This window comes from Drosophila nasuta, chromosome 3 (assembly GCF_023558535.2).
Source record: "Drosophila nasuta strain 15112-1781.00 chromosome 3, ASM2355853v1, whole genome shotgun sequence".
NCBI classification, from domain to species: domain Eukaryota; kingdom Metazoa; phylum Arthropoda; class Insecta; order Diptera; family Drosophilidae; genus Drosophila; species Drosophila nasuta.
Genome location: NC_083457.1, coordinates 27176912 through 27195486, shown reverse-complemented (window position 1 = coordinate 27195486; position 18575 = coordinate 27176912). Strand labels below are relative to the sequence as shown.

Below are 18575 nucleotides of genomic sequence, written 5' to 3'. Positions count from 1 at the left end.
ACACACATAAACACACACGCGTACAGAGAAGCGTACGCATACATTAAGTTTGAAAAGCTATAAGCTGTATAACAGCACACAGACACACACACTCCTGCCTGGAGCAATGAGGAAGAGAGAGAGAAAGAGTGAGAGAGAGAGAGAGGGGCGGGCAAACTGTAACATAATGTTGTATAGGCGAGTAGGTGGGTGGGGAGGGGGATACAAAGGGGACTCTTATGTCGTTAGCTTCGTTAGTGGTCGCTCGGTTCGTTCGTTTCGTGTTCGTTTCGTTTCGCATTCGTTTTGTTCGTCGTGTTAGAACGTACGTAATGCTCGTTGTTTCGTTACGTTGCGATTACGTCGTACGTAGCTCACACTCCGTGAAACTTCGCGCTGACGTTGACGCTGCTGACTTCACGCCATCGTCTGTGTCCGTATCCGTGTCCGCGCGTCTCTCGCTCTCGCTCTGGCTCCTTTCGCTCACGCTCTTTCGCTGCCTCTGCTGAGTGCCATTGTGTGGGCGCTGCTTCGTGCCATTCGAAATGTGTGTCAGTGGCTTCTCGTCAGCGCACTGAAGCGAGCGGAAAGAGCGTCTGTGTGAGTTCGGGTTCGAGTTCGAGTTGCTCCCCCAAACTCCAACTGCAACTCTGACTTTGTCTCCGGCAACCAACAACTTCATCTCGGTGCGCGTAAAACGAATTTGCCTCTTATAAATCACTCGTTGGGCACGAAGCACTCCAAGCACAACAAGCTCCTCATCAACAAGAAAGCAACACAAAAAAAAAAATAAGAAAATAATGAAAAAAATGTGGTTTAATTAACTCAAGAGGAAAAAGTTCAACAGTTTAACTAATGTGTGTGTTTGTGTGATGCGGTTGTTATCATGTTTTTTATTCCATCCATCCAGCCATGTACATACATAAAAAATGCATTAGACTAACAAGCGGCTTTTAGAAAAAGAACAAATGCAATTACTCAACAACAAGTAAAACTAACTAAAAAAAAACAAAACGAAAAGAAAAACAAACTACAACAATACAAAAAAAGTGTTGCAGCAAAAACGGCGAAAGCGGAACCGGAAATGCACATAACGGCGCCTGACAACAGCAGTGAGAGGAAATAACAGCAGCGGCAAGCGAAGTTCACACACACACACATACCTCCCCCGCACTCTTCCCCATCCAAATCAGCGACACACACACACTTGCAAAGCAATGTAGCCGCTGCTGTGCGTGTGTGTAGAAGTGCATTCAAGCAAGCTTAGAAGGAAGCTGAAGCGAAGCTGCAACAATTGGATCAGTCAACATCAACAAGAAGCTGTAGCTGTAAAGCAAATCAATTTCATACCCAGCGACGTCACACGGAAAATCATTCAAAATTCATCGTTTAAGCAAAGCGGGTGAGCATTTCACACACAAAGCTAACGAGTAATCCTTCTACGAGTTTCGTCCTGCTTGGTTGAGGTTAATGCAGTTTTGATCAAGACCCACACACACACAACCACACACACACATACACATACATTTACAGACTGTATTGTAACATTTATTATGTGCATTGTAAGCTATATTGATTTCTGCGTATGTCTTGAGTAATCGTAACCCGAACCACAAAATAACAACAACAAAAACTCTTAAACAAAACCATTCCAAAAACAACAACTCTCTATTCAAATACTCAACTCTATTCATGCTTGTAATACTTCTCTGCTGAGCCAACAAACTCAGTTCATATGTATTTTTTTTTAAGTGTATGTGTATGTGTATGTGTAAGTGTATAACTATTGTGCATTCATCTTTACTTTCCTCTATAACGTATACTATATAATAATAACTATATATTTTTTGTACTTTCGATTAACTTTGGTTTAGTTTAGTGAGCAGAACTAAGAAATTAATGTGTGTGCTAGTAATAGTATAAATTAAATAGTTACTACTCGTATTTATACTATAAGTAAGTAGTTTTAGTTATTAGCTATCGAATATTACACATACGCCCCAGTAACATGTTGAATCTTAGCTACAAATGTATGCCAAACTCTTCCTTGAGCCTGACAAGTCGATTACCCCAATTGTCTTTCACATTTAATTGGTTTTTGCATTTCCCTAGCTCCCTTGCTTCTTTCCCTTCTCCTTTTCCTTTGTTCGCTGTCAATTTCGTGTTCATTTTTAGTTTCATTTGGGTTTTCGATTTGTTTTATTTTTTTGGCATATCATCATCGAGCTGCCTGGCAATTGATAGTTTATAATTAGACGCGCACGAAAGGTCCTCAAATAAGTGCCAGCAAATAGTCCTAGGCAACTTTAGCGAGCTCTTCTACTTCTACTTGCCACCTCAACCCCTTCGTCGTCCTTTATGGCTGCCTTTGCTGCTCGCATGATTTGTCATGCGAGTATACATACTGAAGCATTGACAGTGGCTATAAGTATTTTTCATACTCGCAACCGCTTTGCGTGTTTGTTTTTATTCTTATTGTGTCCTTCTGCTCCCGTCTCTGCCCCTTCTCTGTCCTCCCCATACCTGCCTTTAGCTTTGCTTTTAGTATTAGTTACAGTTGATTCTCAGGTTTCAGTTTCTGTTCAATTTCAGTTTCAGTTACACACAGTTTGTTGTTTTTCTTTTTTTTTTTGGTTTGTCTTAGTCTTGTTCTAATTTTAGATGAGTGGAATAATTTTTATTGATTTCAAATTTTAACCTTATTTTACACGCTTTGCCGGGTGGGTGCCTCAAGTGTGTGCATGTGTTGCTGTCTCGCACAGCATAGGCCTCAAGACCACAAAAGCAAATCGGGAGAAGAAAAAAAAACACACACACACATAGAGTAAGGAACGAAAGAAAAAAAAACGCCGCCAAAGCGTCCCAACGCCCACTGGGTAACAACAAAATGCGGCAAATGTTTTACGATGACGCTATTGTTGAGCCGTCGTCACCAAAGAGAGAGAGAGAGAACGTATACATATATATATATTTATATATATGTGTCTATATGTATTGCAACTGCGCAGAGTTGTGTGGTGAATTGCTCTGTGACTCTACCGCTGGGAGCCAAGCAATGGGCCACACATCAATTCAACATGTTTGTTTTGAGGGGCTGTCTATACACATTTATCACGAGAGAGAGAGAGAGAGAGAGAGAAAGAAAGAGAGAGAGACGAGACTCGACTGATAAGCCAACTGTCGACTTTTAGCCGCTAGCACTAACAGCGGAGCAGACAACAATTGTACACGATTTCGTCATCAAATGCTATTACGAATGCCCCAAAGTGGCAACCGGAAGTGCAAGCGCATCAACAGCAGCAACGCCGCGCCTCAAAGTATGCAATGCAAACTGAGTGAGCGCTGAGCCCCTCCTCTCTATGCATGACTAGCTGTTAAGTGCGTGTGTGGCATAGTGTTGCACTCTGTGTGTGCTTTGTTTGCCCAGCAAAGTGCTGCGTTGCATTGTAGCCGATGTAATCGAATCTGGCCTCAGACAAGCACAAGCACAAGCATTAGTTATTATGTGCAGCGGCAGCCTCTGCTCCCGTGACCTCATCTTGATTGTGTTTATGTGCCTGTCACAGCTGCTGCTGCCAGCAATTTTGACCAATACACTTTTGCTGTCACATAAATGGGCACTCAAGTGACACACACACACACACACTCACATACACTATGTATAAACGGAGTGCAGTTACACTTGCTTAGGCATGCAAGTAAACATTTGAATGGTCTTCCGGTCTGCTGATTCGTTTAGCTTTTATTTAGCCGCTGTCGCTGTCACCGTCGTCGTTGTAGTTGTTTTTGTTATTTCTTGTTTACTCACTATCCCCCTCTCCTGTTCTCCTCTTTCACCTTTCGCCCTCTCTTCAACGTTTTTACCTTTCGCCTTTGCCCATTCATAAAGCGGCGCATTCAGTGCTGTCTTGCCCTGCACTTCACCACTGAGCCTTTCCTTTCCATTCCTTTCACAAAATGTGAAACCTGTCTTAGCTACTGCACACACACGTGCCACACAGCTGCGAGGGCAGCTTGACAACTAGTTGCAACATTTATTACAATCACAATTAGAGACTAATTAGAGTTGCCTGTCAATTAGGCTGTCCCATTTAAATAATCTAGATAGTCTGCTTACAAGCTGGACTGTGCTTTATCTGTCTAGACTCGAGATACCTTTGCTTATGATTTATTTATCTTATTACCATTTTGTATTTGATATTGATGCCGCCCTCGTTTGCTATTCATGTGAATTATTATACCAGAAGCTCTGTGTGTGTGTGTGTGTATTTATCTGAGTGCGACTCCTCTTGAGAGCGGCTGCTCAAGTGGCAATTTGCATGCGATTTGTTTTGTTTAAATACAGAGAAGAGAAAAAAGCAAAAGCTAACGCTAAAAGAGAGCTAAGGAAATGGAATAGGGAAATTTGCATATAGCTGCCATAATGCAATGCTCTCGACATTTTTTCCCAGCCACTGCTTTGGTTATTTGCCCATGCGCTTACGGCTAAGCAGTTGTCTGAGATTTAGGTAAAAAGGTTAAGGATATGCAAGTTGCGTGTTAGTCTCATTTAAATGCAAAACGGCCAGTCGAACAGCGATGCTTTAAGACACACTCAGACACACACACACACCGGAGACGGGGCGTATGCGTAATAAGTTATGAGTATGAGTTATGTATGTATGTATATTACGTATACGTAATTCGTAAGATATGTTTTATGTTCGTTGCGTTGTACTATGTTTTCTTTTCTTCTCACTTCTTACACTTGCAGATATGATCAGCAATCGTGGCGAGCAAAAGCAATTTAAAGAATTTAACGCGAAATAGAACCAACAAGAAAATCTCTCAATTTACAAGAAAAACACAAAACCAACACACGAAAAGCCAATCAAAAACGTGCATATCAATAGCCGATTAACTGGTTAAACCAATCAAACGTCGCATTTAAGCGCAGGACACAATACAAGAGAACTGCAAATAGTTTAAATACAACAAAAAGTAACTGGAGCTGAAGCTGACTGAGAAGAGCAAAGAGAAGACGGAGGAGGAGAACGGCTAAACTGCTCGCTGGCTGTGGGTGCATGCCGCGGATCAGCCGCGGATTATGTCACGTGACGAATATAATCCAGTGAATAGCTCTGGTGTGCGCAGTCCGGGTCGCGTGCGTCGCCTCCAGGAATTGCCAACAGTCGATCGCTCACCATCACGGGATTACGGCGCACGCGGAAGTCCTCTAGGTGAACACACACACACATTCTCTCACACACTCTTGAAACTCTTGAAAAATAAAAACAGCTTACAGCTTACTGTTTATCGTTTACTATGAACAGACGTTTCAACAATTAGTGTTGAAACGTTGCAAACTAACAAACAAATGCTTCAACTTCAATTCTCTGGCTACACTCAAGTAGCATTCCAAATCGAGCACAAGAAAAGTATCTCAAAGATACGTTTGTGCGCGAATCAAAATCTTAGCAAATAGAACTTTAGTTTAACTATTTATTTCGCTGCTTTCTCTCTGAATTAATTGGCATTCTTTTAAACTAACTAACTACCTAACAACTGATTAGTATTTATTACTAACTCCAAAAAATATCTCTATAAATCCTGTTGCATGCAATACACGAAACTAAAATGAATTTCTGTATGTTAGCACGGATAAATTGGCTTAATGGACGGTACAATTAAAATGACATAAATCAAATAACGAATTGAACGAATTTTTGTGAATAATGAGGAAACTAATTATGCTTTTAGTTGTGTGCTAATGTAGTTAATTATACTAATGCAAAATTTTAACTAAAATCTATAATTTCTGTCTAACATCACACGCATGCGCATGGTACATATTTTTGGTTTTGGCTTAACTCATCTGCAACAATCTGTAAAAATTTTTCATTTATTTCTTTTCTCTTTAACAATTCTACAATTAACTCACACACACACAACACACACATACACAAAAACACACACTTAAATTGATATCGTTGAAAATTGAAAACGCATTCTGCATACTGAACTCTGCAAACACGAAATTCATTTGCAAATTTCTGTTTTGTTGATTTTGTTATATTTTCTTTAAATTCACTTGTGAGCAGTCTGAACACGTCGCATAACTCTCTATAACTTGTAAATTGCATTAAGATGGCAAACAGTTGAGCTGCTGAAGCAACACAGAGAGAAACAAATTTAATTCCTACAGAAGCGTTAAGCAAAATCAAAGCCTCAAACTGGATTACAATTATGGTTAGCAAGTATTCCACTTCATACACAACCAGACAACATAGATAGTTGAGTGCAATGTTGCCAGTTGTGACCCACTTCGAGCACAAATTGAATGAAAAAGCTGCTTAACTGAGCACACAAATTGACCATAATTCGCGAGGCCAGTTAACTCAGGACACATGCTCAAATAAAACTTGTTCAACTAGCGACTAACTAATTAGCGCTTCGCTAGGTCAGAGTTTGTTTTTGTATATATTTCAAAGTGATGTCGAGTTATCTGAGCTGCCATAAGTAGCTTATAAAACGAGACCCGAAGTAATCCTTTTATGAGGGCACGTGAAACACAAATTGAAAACAATATTTCAGGCTTCATTTTGGCCTTAAACAAATGTGCAAGCAGGTAGGCAGGCAGGAAGTTTTGTGGCCAAAGTGGCAGCACTGACACGCAAGGACAACTCTAGTACAGCACTGTACTGCCACAAATTAAGTTTCATGCCACGGCAAAAGTTTAGCTTATGCCCCACGCTCCAATCAACACTCACACTTTGAAGCAAAGAGAAGCCGCAGAAACCAAAAGGAGCAGCCAACAATGTAGCTAGTTTATGAGCCTTTTTATACGACAGCGTTGGCGACACGACAAACATTTTTACCCAGCTCTTTGCACACATATTTGCGTTGCCTCGTAAATGCAGATTTCAGTATAAAGATGCCCGAACACGACACTTAGCCTTAGAGCAACATGGAAGTCAGAAAATTCCAAAATTCGAAAGTTCTAAAGTTCAACTTCCACTGCACTAGAAACTAGTTACAGCTCTTGTGTTTCTTTATGGTTTCCTCTTTTTGTGTTTTCATCTTGATTTGGTGATCACACAAAACACACACACACACACTCGATAAAAAAAAAGCAAAACAAAGAAAGAAAAAAAGAAAAAGCAGAACCCGTCATCCTCATTTGATCATCGTCATGAATTCTATGTGAATTTCAGCAATGGGCAGTCCATACTACCGCGACATGGATGAGCCAACAAGTCCCGCGGGCGCGGGACACCATCGCAGCCGCAGTGCCAGCAGACCACCGATGTCACATGCCATGGACTATCCAAGTAATATCGCAGTGCTGCTTATTCATTTTCGATCGATTGATGACAATAATTACTCATCGTATTCAATATTTACTTCGCAGGAACCCGCTATCAATCGCTCGATCGCGGCGGTCTCGTCGATCCACACGATCGCGAGTTCATACCCATACGAGAGCCGCGTGATCGCTCCCGGGACAGATCCCTGGAGCGTGGGCTCTATCTAGAGGACGAGCTGTATGGCCGTTCGGCACGACAAAGTCCTAATGCACTGGGAGGTAAGTAAAGTCAATACTTCTCCTAAACTTAACTCATTACGTGTCTCTTCTCTTTGTCAGGCTATAATACGGGCATGCCCACCTCAGATCGCGCTTATCTGGGGGACTTGCAGCATCAGAACACCGATCTGCAACGTGAACTGGGCAATCTGAAGCGCGAACTGGAGCTGACGAATCAAAAGCTGGGCAGCTCCATGCACAGCATCAAGACCTTCTGGTCGCCCGAACTGAAAAAGGAGCGAGCGCTGCGCAAAGAGGAGAGCGCCAAATACAGTTTGATCAACGATCAGCTGAAGCTGCTCAGCACAGAGAATCAGGTGCGTTTTTATAACTTCAAAGTACACTTAATTTTGCCACTAAATTCCTAAATTTCTTAAATCAGAAACAAGCGATGCTGGTGCGTCAGCTGGAGGAGGAGCTGCGTCTGCGTATGCGACAACCGAATCTCGAGATGCAGCAGCAAATGGAGGCCATCTATGCGGAGAACGATCATCTGCAGCGCGAGATAAGCATATTGCGAGAAACGATCAAGGATCTCGAGTGTCGCGTGGAAACGCAAAAGCAAACGCTGATAGCACGCGATGAGAGCATCAAGAAGCTGCTCGAAATGCTGCAGGCCAAGGGCATGGGTAAGTTTCGCCATCAGTTTTCCCTCCGTTTTTCACGTCATTAGTTAGCCCAACAAAAAAACAAAATCACATTCGCCACATCCGTTGCAATCTCTACCATTTGTTGTTGCAGGCAAGGAGGAGGAGCGTCAAATGTTCCAGCAAATGCAAGCGATGGCACAAAAACAGGTAAGTCCATTTCCACTATCATTTCCCCATTTCCTTGTTGTCTACTTTTTTCCGTTGTTTCGTTTTTTTTTTCCTTTATACGTTGTTTGTCTTTTTGCCACCTGAAACAGGCGGCCCCGCAAAAGAAATCGACTCTCTCTCTCAATCTCTTTATATATACTGTATACTATATATTTTTCGTTTTGCGGCAAACAATGCTCTAGAGACAATGATTTCGTACACGGGGCAAGGGGGCTACCAAAAAAACAATAACAACTACAACAAACAGCAGCCCTCTGCCCCATCTAAAAAAAAAAAAAAAACAAAATATATAAAAGAAAAAATACAAATCCAAAGAAAAACGTTTTCAATCTACAACTACAGCAACAACAACTACTACAGCAAATACTTGTTAACTGTTTTTATTATCGGTTTTTGTTTCACTTCTCATTTTAGTTTTTGAACATAGTCTTTTTTTTCAAGTTTGCGTGCTCGCAGCGCCAACAACAACAACTGAGTTACCTTCATTTTCTACTTCTTTTTTTTTGTGTTCTTAAAACGCTAACAAATATCACACACTCACACACTCACTAACACACGTACACAACATACTAAACTGCCCTCGTATACTCGATTTGTAGTGTGACTAGCATCCAAAAAAACAAATAAATAACAATAAATACTTGCAACACTTTTGCTTCGTTTTGCCAGAGTCTTAAACTTTCAATTTAACTTTAATCCTAGCATTTGCGGTTGTTCGTAGTGTTTAATTTCAGTTCACACACACCAACACACATACATACATTTCACACATGCACACACACACTTTAACACACGTCTGTTAAATGCTTTGTCAGTTGTTTAATTAATTTGAAATGTTCCAATTTTGTATTTTGCCTGCCCCCAAAAAGTCATCGAAATGCAAATGTATCAGCTACAAACATCACTTCAATAGCTTACACACACAATCACTCTCACACACACATACTCACATACACAATCACAGCGAGACAGATTGGCACAACTCATTGTTCGTCATTTGCATCACTTGCATCGCCTTTTTACAATATAGTATGTGGGGCAAGCAGCACAGCGTAATAAAATTCAATTTGTTGCATACATTTTGCTGCAGACTGTCGCCATTGTTTTTCATGACCCCCCTCCTTCCCCCGAGGGAAAAGCAAAGCTTTGTCGTGCCCCCATTAGACTTTATTGCTTGCCATTATGCAACAAGGAAAATGCATTTCGATTTGCATCATAATTCATACTTATAGCAGCTGAAACAGCTCGAAGTTCTTCATTGCACCACATGCCGAGCGAAGTTGTCTGCCCCAATGCGTCATGTGTTGTGTAGTGTTTATTATCCTGGGAAATCTATTGAAAACTGCCTCGGAGTTTGACAATTGTGACTCATCTAGACAGACGACTGGGGAGTGGCGACTGACGACTAGCGACTAGCGACTGGCGACTGGCGAGTGGTGTCCCCAAGGATAGCAAACTGCTTATTACTCATATCCCGGACATTGTTGTGGCTGAAGAAAACCCTCTATAATTACTTGTAGGACGAGCCAAAGCCTGCCCACAGATAACATGCGTATACATAATGCCATATATTAAGCTCACGCTCTATCTCCCTCTCTCTCTCTCTGTCTCTCTCTCCCACCACTTGTTCCACTTAAAGGCTGACCAGTGTCCATGGCATGTCAACAAAAGCGTCGGAGCATACACAATGCCCAAGTCCAATCCCTATCGCCTCTCATGGGGTGGCGCATAAATAACCTTGATGGCAGGCAAACAGCACAGAGCAGCAGAATAGATACGAATATCTTACTTGTGTATTTAAGGCGTCTCTTCGCTCTCTCTCTCTCTCTCTCTGGCTCTTAGCTTCGACTGATCCCATTGCTAAGTGCAGTTGTAGTTTGCTTTTGTTCATTCAGCTGCTGGCACTTTAGCTTCATCTTCAGCATCAGCTTTAGCTTTGGCTTTGGCTCGCTGCCCACTTGGCAATTTACGAGTGTATTCGCATTTTATTCACGCATCAACCGAATGATGCCGAAAACACATGCTGCGGCAATTGTACAATTTTATATACTCGAAGTGCGCCTTGGGCGGTTTCTGTTCGAAATGAATTTGTCACTCGCGGCAGGACAACACAAGCTCTGAATAACCAGGGACATCAGTAATTAAAAATCGTCAGTTCAAAATGTGACAGCAACAACAAGAACAGCAACAACAACTGCCAAACAAATAACTGCTGCAACAGCAACAACAATTTCACTTCGCTTCTTTCCTGCTGTTGTTTTTTTTTTGCTTGTTCCTTCGTTTTATTTTTATACCCTGTATACATAGGGTAAAAGGGTAGTATAGCTTTGTGATGAAATATAACAGATGGAGGCACTTCTGATGCCATAAAAAATATATATTCTTCATTCTTGATCAACAGCCAATAAAATCTAGTCATATCTATCTGTCCACAGATCTAGATCTATCTGGATTTCAGAGACTATAAGAGATAGAGTTCTTATTTTGTTTGTCAGCACATTAATATACCAAATATACATTAATTTGGTATACCAATATACCAAATATAAATTGCAGTATATTAATTTTGTATAGCATTATACCAAATATACATTTCGGTATATTTATTCGGTATACCAGTTTGGCACATATACATTTCGGTACATTAATTTGCCAATATACCAAACATATTAATTTGGTATCCAATATATGAAATATATTAATTTGGTATCCAATATACCAAATAAATTAATTTGGAATCCAATATACCAAGTATATATTGCGGTATATCAATTAGGTATACCATTATACATAATATACATTTGGTATACCAATTATAAATTTCGGTACATTAATTTGGTATACCAATATACCAAATAAATTAATTCGGCATCCAATATACCAAATATATTTAAATTTCGGTATATTAATTTGGTATGCAAATATACATTTCAGTATATATTTATTCGGTATACCAGTATACCAAATATACATTTTGGTATATCAAATTGGTATTCCAATAAATAGCAAATGTACACTTTTGTATATTAACTTGATTTACCAGTATACCAAATATACATTTCGATGTAGTTCAGATTATTTTCGGTATATTAGTTCGGGTAGCGGGTATCTCACAGTCTGCATACTTGTTTTTTATGTTTTTGTGCTCTTGCATTTCCAAGAGTGGGCGAGCAATTAAAAGTTGCGTATACGCCGCATGTGAGAGGCGGCCGAAAAGCGAGCAATCAGTGTTGTTTTGTTGCCACTGCCACTGCCGATGCCAATGCTGATGCTTTTGTTGCTGGGTCGAGGTCAGCTCGTTGTTTCATTCCAATTGCATTTCCTATATATCCAGTATTGTATATAGTATATGCACAGTTTAGTTTAGCTCAATGCTGTTTCGGTCTTTTCACGCTATAAACCTCTGACATAGGTAATTAATAGTTGCCATCGAACAACCTCCTAACTAAAAAGTTGCCTGCATTGTTCCATGTGCTCTCGTTCTCCATTGTAGTAGTATTTACTTTAATCAACTTTAGAGTAAACTTGAATTTTTAACTTTTCCATTATTAATAGCTCGACTTCATCCTTATGGCAATTGCTCATCAATTGCATAGTTTTTAATGAATTCAAAAAGAATTTTCCCATAAGTAATGACTGCCCAGGCAGACTTGTGTCATGGCCATTTCTTACATAACTAAAGCTTACGCATTTTTTCAATGCGTGTCGCTATCTGTGTGTATGTATGGATGTGTGTGTGTGTGTCAATTTTTTATTAACATTTTATATGGGCATTTATGTGGCGCCACTTGGTCTGCCTGGCACTGCCTCCATTAGCGTGTGTCTGTGTGTCTGTTGTATGTATGTATATATATGATATTTATATATATGTAGTATAACGAGCAGTTTGCCCTCTGTGGGAGCAGTGAACCGTAAGAATCGCAAGAAAACTACAAAACCTTCTCTCTATCTCTCTCACACACAGCTTGATTTGGAGCGTGAAATCAAGAAATATGCTCAGGAGGAGCAGGGGGTAAGGGTGAGTAGTTGTCACACATTTTAGCCGTTTGTTGTTTTTTAGTCGCTCTCACGAGCTCGAGCCAAAGTATTTTGCACTTGCCTTCTTTATCCATTTCTCTATCTCTTCTTATCCACTATCCACTCTTCTTAGCCCATTGCCCATTATCCATTAGCCATTGCCCATCGCCCATCGTTTGCTTTGAGTAGGCCACATGACCTGGCATAGTTGCACGGCTCTAAAACTGTCGATGAATGGCAGCCACATTCAAATATTCATGCTGTTTGAATCCCCCATTCCGTTACACCCCCCGACCCCAATTCCTGGCCAGGACAAATTACCAAGCTATGCAAAACGGCGCCAATGCCTGAATTTTAATTAGCATGCAAAGAGAAACCGAGCGGTAAAGAGAGAGAGACAGCATGAGAAAGAGAGCGACTGAAGAAATGGAGTAAAGGGCACAAGGATACGTCCATGCATACGCATAAATAATAATGGCAGTGGGTGTCTAACTGTGTGTGTATGTGTGTGTGGCTGTAGCTGCGGCTGCTGCCTCGTTATTATACATGAAATGCCTGGCAGCTCAACTCTAAATATATTGCGCCAGGACACGACGCGCCGTGCGAGACGCTTTGTTTGGCCGAGGGCATAAAATAATTACGCGGCTTGCCACAAAATTCATTTTACTGTCAAACTAACAAACTCTGTGTGAGTGTATGTGTGTGCGCACACAAGTTTATAAACTACTAGTGTCCCAGGCCATGTCCTTGTCGTGTCCTGGACAAACGCAATGCAATTACAAAGCGCGCTGATAGAATTCGTTTATTTAGCGTCGTGTGCAGCAACAGCACCAACAGCAGCAGTTGAAATGAAATGAAAACAATTAAGCCGGAAACGGAAATACGCAGTGAAAATGCGCTAGACTTCTGGCACTGACTCGCCAACAAAACCACTGCAGACAAAGGAAGGAAGAGACAGAGAGCGAGGCAGATGCAGCAGCATCCTTTTATACACAAATCTAACCAGTCTCATCATTGGGCAAATGCCATCACATGCGATGCCTACTCAAAATGTCAGCTTCAATTGATTTATCGATTTCCAGGCAATTGAATTTCAATTTTAAATGGCCAAGCACAAACATTCACCCCACTGCGTTACATTGCATTCAATGCAGTTGTCTCTGATGTTGTCCAACTGATTGCAGTTGGGGCTTTTGTGTGCCACCTAACACAACACAACACAACAAACACACACTGCACAGTGCACACACAAAACTAATAAGCGAGAAACTAGGACACCAGCTGCAAAAATGTGTGTTGTGTGGGAGAGTTTGTTGAATTGATTTCTTATAAATAGAATAAAGTTAAAGCAATGCGGCTTCAATGCGGATGTTTAACAAAAGAGCAAGATAAAAGCTTTTGAATGAAACTACTTATTAGCTGCCTGTTTTTATCCCGTAATATTAAAAGTACAGCCAGATAATAGCATCCCCAACAAATTCTTACTGATTCTGCAGACTATTGTGTTGGTGAAATACGAAATTTAAAAACTCTATTATGCTGCAGTTAAAAAAAGCGCTGTCTGCTTTCTTATGCTCTTTAGCGGCATTTTATGTATTATGAGTAAAGCCTAGAGAAAAAAGTGCACATAATCTTAACCGTCTACTCATAAAAGTTATACAGTTTTATGCATTTTTAAAGAGCAATTTCCAAGTTTTCTGCCCAGTTGATTTTTAAACCGGAAAGTTTAAATTGTGTTGCCTACTTTTGAGCGTCGAGCGGAAGTAAACACAGAGATAGTGAAGTTAATAACATGCATTGATGCTGTACGTGGCAGCACGAACTAATCGAAAGGCCATCACACACACATATATAGATATATATGTATGTACTATAGTAAATGCCCCATGCGCAGCACTTTTGCTTTCATTTGCAACAATTGGAGGCGACACTCGCATAAAAACAGCTGCTGGCAGCGAGACTGCAAACTGCATTTATGTCAGACGCACGCGCTACGGTCATCAAATGCAAAGCTGGAAGCTGGCAATGCCAATGCAATGTTGCAACGAGCAACAGCAACAGCAGCATCAACAGCAGCAGCAGCTGCTGCTGCAAGGATAACGTTGCCAGCGAGTAAATCCCAATGTTTGCTGTTTAGCACAAACGATGTCTGCTAATTTGTGGCAAAGCAAAAAACACACACACACAGAGAGGGACGACTAGAAGAAAGCAAAAAGCAAAGCACACTCACGACAAGCTCACGACAAAGTCGCCAATCAATAAATGCAAAAGCAAAGCACGCCAAACCGAGTGAAAGAAGCTTTTGAGCGTAAAACGTAAAAGCTTTTGCGGCGCTTTGCAAAAAACGAGCCAAAGTTGTAAAGCTTCAACCAGCCAGCCAGCTGCTAACACTTGCCGTATGCCGACAAGAGCCGAACGTCGTAAGCCGAGCCGAACACACCCGAATTCCGATTGCCGATAGCCGATAGCCGAGTGCCAAGTGTTAAGCGACGAGTGGCGAATGCACCGCTTGGCGCACACCACATGACGCTTTTTTGAGCTAAACCGAAGCTGAGTCGAGATTTTGCGCTCAATCGAAGCTTCGCCTCGCTGTGTAGGCCGCTGCTGCTTGAAAATGCCAAAGGGGCAGCTGGCAGTCGCCTATTCGCCCCTCGCGTCCCTTTCGCCTACAGCCAGCTGCCTGCTGCCAAACTGTCTCAATGGTCTGGCCTCGTGGGCGCGAAAGCTTTGCAGGCGCGGACAGTTGTATACGCAACGTTTTAGCTAACGAGCACGAGACACGGACCGAGTTCCCCCAAAGCGCGACGCGTACGCATCGAAAGTGTGACTGCCAGTCAAATGATTTAGTCTCAGTCGAAAAAAAAGAAAGAAAGAAAACCACACACAAAAAAAAAAGGAATATATATCTATATTAGAAACATCAGCTATTTTATTGTTAATGTAAATAAGTGCATACAATTGTTATGTACATACAGATTTAGGGTAGTAATCGGTAAAATCGGTTTGCTCCAATTTGTGAGCCAAATTGTGCCATAAATAAAACTGAGAAACGAGGCAGCAAAAAAAAGAAAGCAGCAAGCAGCAGCAAAAAAAATCGTGGCGCGAACGTGTGTGCCAGAAAATCATTGAGCAAAAAAATATAAAAATCCTTCAAAAGGATGTAAAGCATTTCAAATTTGTGCCTTTACCTGCAAATCGCACTTTGTGTGTCTGTGTTTTCGTGAGCTTCCAACAAAAAAAATACAAATATCAACAAAAAAATACGAAAAAAGCAAAAAGTAAGAAAGTATATAAATATACAACAGCAACAACAACAACAACAAAAGAAACGCAGGAGCAAAAGTGCACTTTCAATTAAAAAGCTAGCCACAGCAGCTCTGCAGGAACGCAGCACCAGCAGCAGCAGCAGCCGCAGTCGTGGCAGCAGAGGCAGCGCATAAAATCAATATTTTTGTTTAAGCAGCAGCAGCAGCAGCAGCGGCAGCCAAAAATCTGCGACACAACCAACAGCAGCAGCAGCAGCAGCAACATTAACTAACAACAACAACAATATCCAAAAGAATTTGCCAGCACAAACGACAAACAACAGCAACAACAAAAACAACGACAACAACTTCAAGAACAGCAGCGAATTTCTTTCTTGTAGCCAGCGTCGTCGTCAACGTCGCCGTCGCTGTCGCCGTTGACGTCGACTTCGCAGCCGCTGTAATCAACTTTTATTTTGCGCTGAGCTGAGCGAGCGAGCGTCTTGGGGCTGTGTTTTTATAATATATACACACACATATTTGCACTTGGCTTGGTGTCGCTAGCTGTCTGTGTATGTGTTAGAGTGTGTGTGTGTGTGTCTCTGCCAGCGTCTGTGTGTCTGTGTGTGAGCCAGAAGGTTACACTAAGCAGACGGCGCTAAGAAGCAGGAAGCAGCAGCAGCAGAGCAACATCGTCAGATAATAGGCAAAGAAGACGAGAGCGACACAGTAACTAGGAAGTTGCTGTTAGCGGTTTATTATTGTATTACTAGAACAACAACAGCAACAGCAGCACACATACGCATACGTCCAGAAGACACACACACATACGCAGGCTGAACGCACATGCAGCTAGTCTGACACCTGCGCACAACTTGGAGGCAACTCAAATTACATAAATAGCAATAGGGCCTAAGTGAAAGGCCGCCGCAGTACAACGAACTGCAGCTGCAGCACATATTTGCATAGCAGCAACAACAGCAGCAACAGCAACAGCAGCAGCAGCAGCAGCAACAACAACAATAACAACGAAAACAACAGCAACATTTTAAAGTCAAGGCATTTAGCAGCGGCACAGCGTAAAGCGAGAAACCTATGGACAATGCCTATGTCTACTATAAGGTACTGTAGTTGGGCAGAACAATCAGAAACAACTCGAAGCAGGCGCAAAACAATCTTCAGACAGTCAGTCAGTCAGTCAGTCAATCAGCCATCATCATCAGTTCATCATCAACTCAACTCAACTCAACTTAACAACTGCAATAAATAACAAAACTGAAAACAAAACGTCACCTTCATCAATAACAAACGCACACAAACGCACACACACAGATGGACAGACAGACAGACAGACAATACACACACAATATCAAACAAGGCTCGTCATCAAGTCATCAACAGTTCGATTGTCATTCTATCATCACACAACTTCACTCAAACGTCATGTCGCCACTCGTTCAACGTTCAACGTTCAACATTCAGTGTTCAATGGCAACTGCAAATGTCCCGCACACAATGCAATGCACCAACCAAACCAACACTACTAGACACAGACCCGATGAATACCCTTTCTACGCAAAAGCCCCTCAATCAAAAAAAACACACACACAAAAAAAAGGAGCAGCAATGTCTGCCTCAAATGTCAGAGACTGTGAGAGACTGAGAGGGAGACAAACAAAGTGCAACCCTTGTTAAGTTAGCAAACAAAAAAGCGGAATAAATAAATCAGGGAATGTTCCAGGAGCAAGGGAGTAAGGAGAAGAGTGTGTGTGTGTGTATGTGTGCTTGGTGGGGCAGGTCAGTAGTTTTGGATTACCAATTATTTTCCAAGTTTTTTGCTGCTGCTGCAATGCAGCCAAGTTAATGTCTTGGCCATGCGCCACACGCACACACACACACAATAAATTCCCAGAAATGTCTTTACACAGCGGGTGGCATTTACTATAAATAGTATATGTAGTAGTAGTAGTTTGTTAGGGTTGCATTTTGTGGGTAAAAACTCTTATGCTAATCGAATCGTAAAACACTTTTAAAGGTCACCGTGCGTAATTAGTGAAATTTGGCATCATCGAATGAGCTCAAGTGCAAACTCAGCAGGCAGGCAACCAGTCGGTTCCCTTTCACACACAGCTCACCCCCCCTATACGGCAGTCTATTCAAAATGAAAAACGTGCAGACATGCACTGTACTCGATGCTCTGTGTGCTCTGTATGCGCTGTACAATGCAACTTTGTCCGTGTCCGTGACGTACGGCCATCCGCTCATTAGCAAAAAGGCCCCCAACGCGTGCCACAATTGTTCTAAATGCGACAGACAAAACTGCAAGTGTATGTGTGTGTGTGCGAGTGTGAGTGAGTGTCAGTTTGAATGTGAGTGAGTGCGAATTGAGCGCGCAATAAGTTTGCAAGCGACTAAGATACCTAGCAATGCCAAACAGTCAAGGATTTCAAATGATGCACCCAAAAGTATGCAACAAAAAGTTGTATTAAAATTCAAGCAAACGCTTTCGTGAATACAAGGATTTTAAATGCTGCGCCGAAAAGTAGGCAACAAAAAATTGTACAAGAAATTCGTGCTCTCAAGTCTGAACAAACACTTTTTTGCAATTCTCATGCAATTATTTGACATTCAAACTTTTTATTGGCACAAAACTTTGTACAAGAAAATAGGAATTTCACTAAAGCAGAGACTTAAGTGCCGTAACAAATCAATTTTCGACTGCATTGCTAGTCGAACATGGCTGTTGTGCATATACAACAGTTTGCAGGGTAGCATAAAAGATGAAAAGAGGACAATGCCAACGCACCAAACACTCTGCACTTCATAAATGTCACTTGAAATACATTTCTTGCTTAACCCTCTCAGACCAGGACACAGCTGCATAGCAGCGCATCCGCACGTGCGTGTGTTGAGGCAATTGCCAGAGAAATGTAATGTAATGACGGCACAGCG

General features: G+C 41.5%; 1 protein-coding gene across 22 annotated transcripts in view; it reads left to right on the top strand.

Moving 5' to 3' along the window:
* The window catches only part of LOC132793323 (trichohyalin), a 44066-nt gene that overhangs the window by 903 nt on the left and 24588 nt on the right, over nucleotides 1-18575 (top strand). For 5 of the 22 annotated variants that reach the window (XM_060803145.1, XM_060803142.1, XM_060803133.1 and 2 more), the window contains exons 1-7: nucleotides 240-1381; nucleotides 4733-5198; nucleotides 7173-7289; nucleotides 7370-7543; nucleotides 7604-7860; nucleotides 7926-8172; nucleotides 8285-8340. In XM_060803145.1, the coding sequence (XP_060659128.1) occupies nucleotides 5066-5198; nucleotides 7173-7289; nucleotides 7370-7543; nucleotides 7604-7860; nucleotides 7926-8172; nucleotides 8285-8340 (984 nt within the window). In that variant the 5' untranslated portion in view covers nucleotides 240-1381; nucleotides 4733-5065. Of the gene's footprint in view, nucleotides 1-238; nucleotides 1382-4732; nucleotides 5199-6059; nucleotides 6208-7172; nucleotides 7290-7369; nucleotides 7544-7603; nucleotides 7861-7925; nucleotides 8173-8284; nucleotides 8341-12325; nucleotides 12380-12427; nucleotides 16746-18575 lie in introns of those variants that run through there. The other 17 variants (XM_060803153.1, XM_060803152.1, XM_060803149.1 and 14 more) reach the window with 11 other exon arrangements.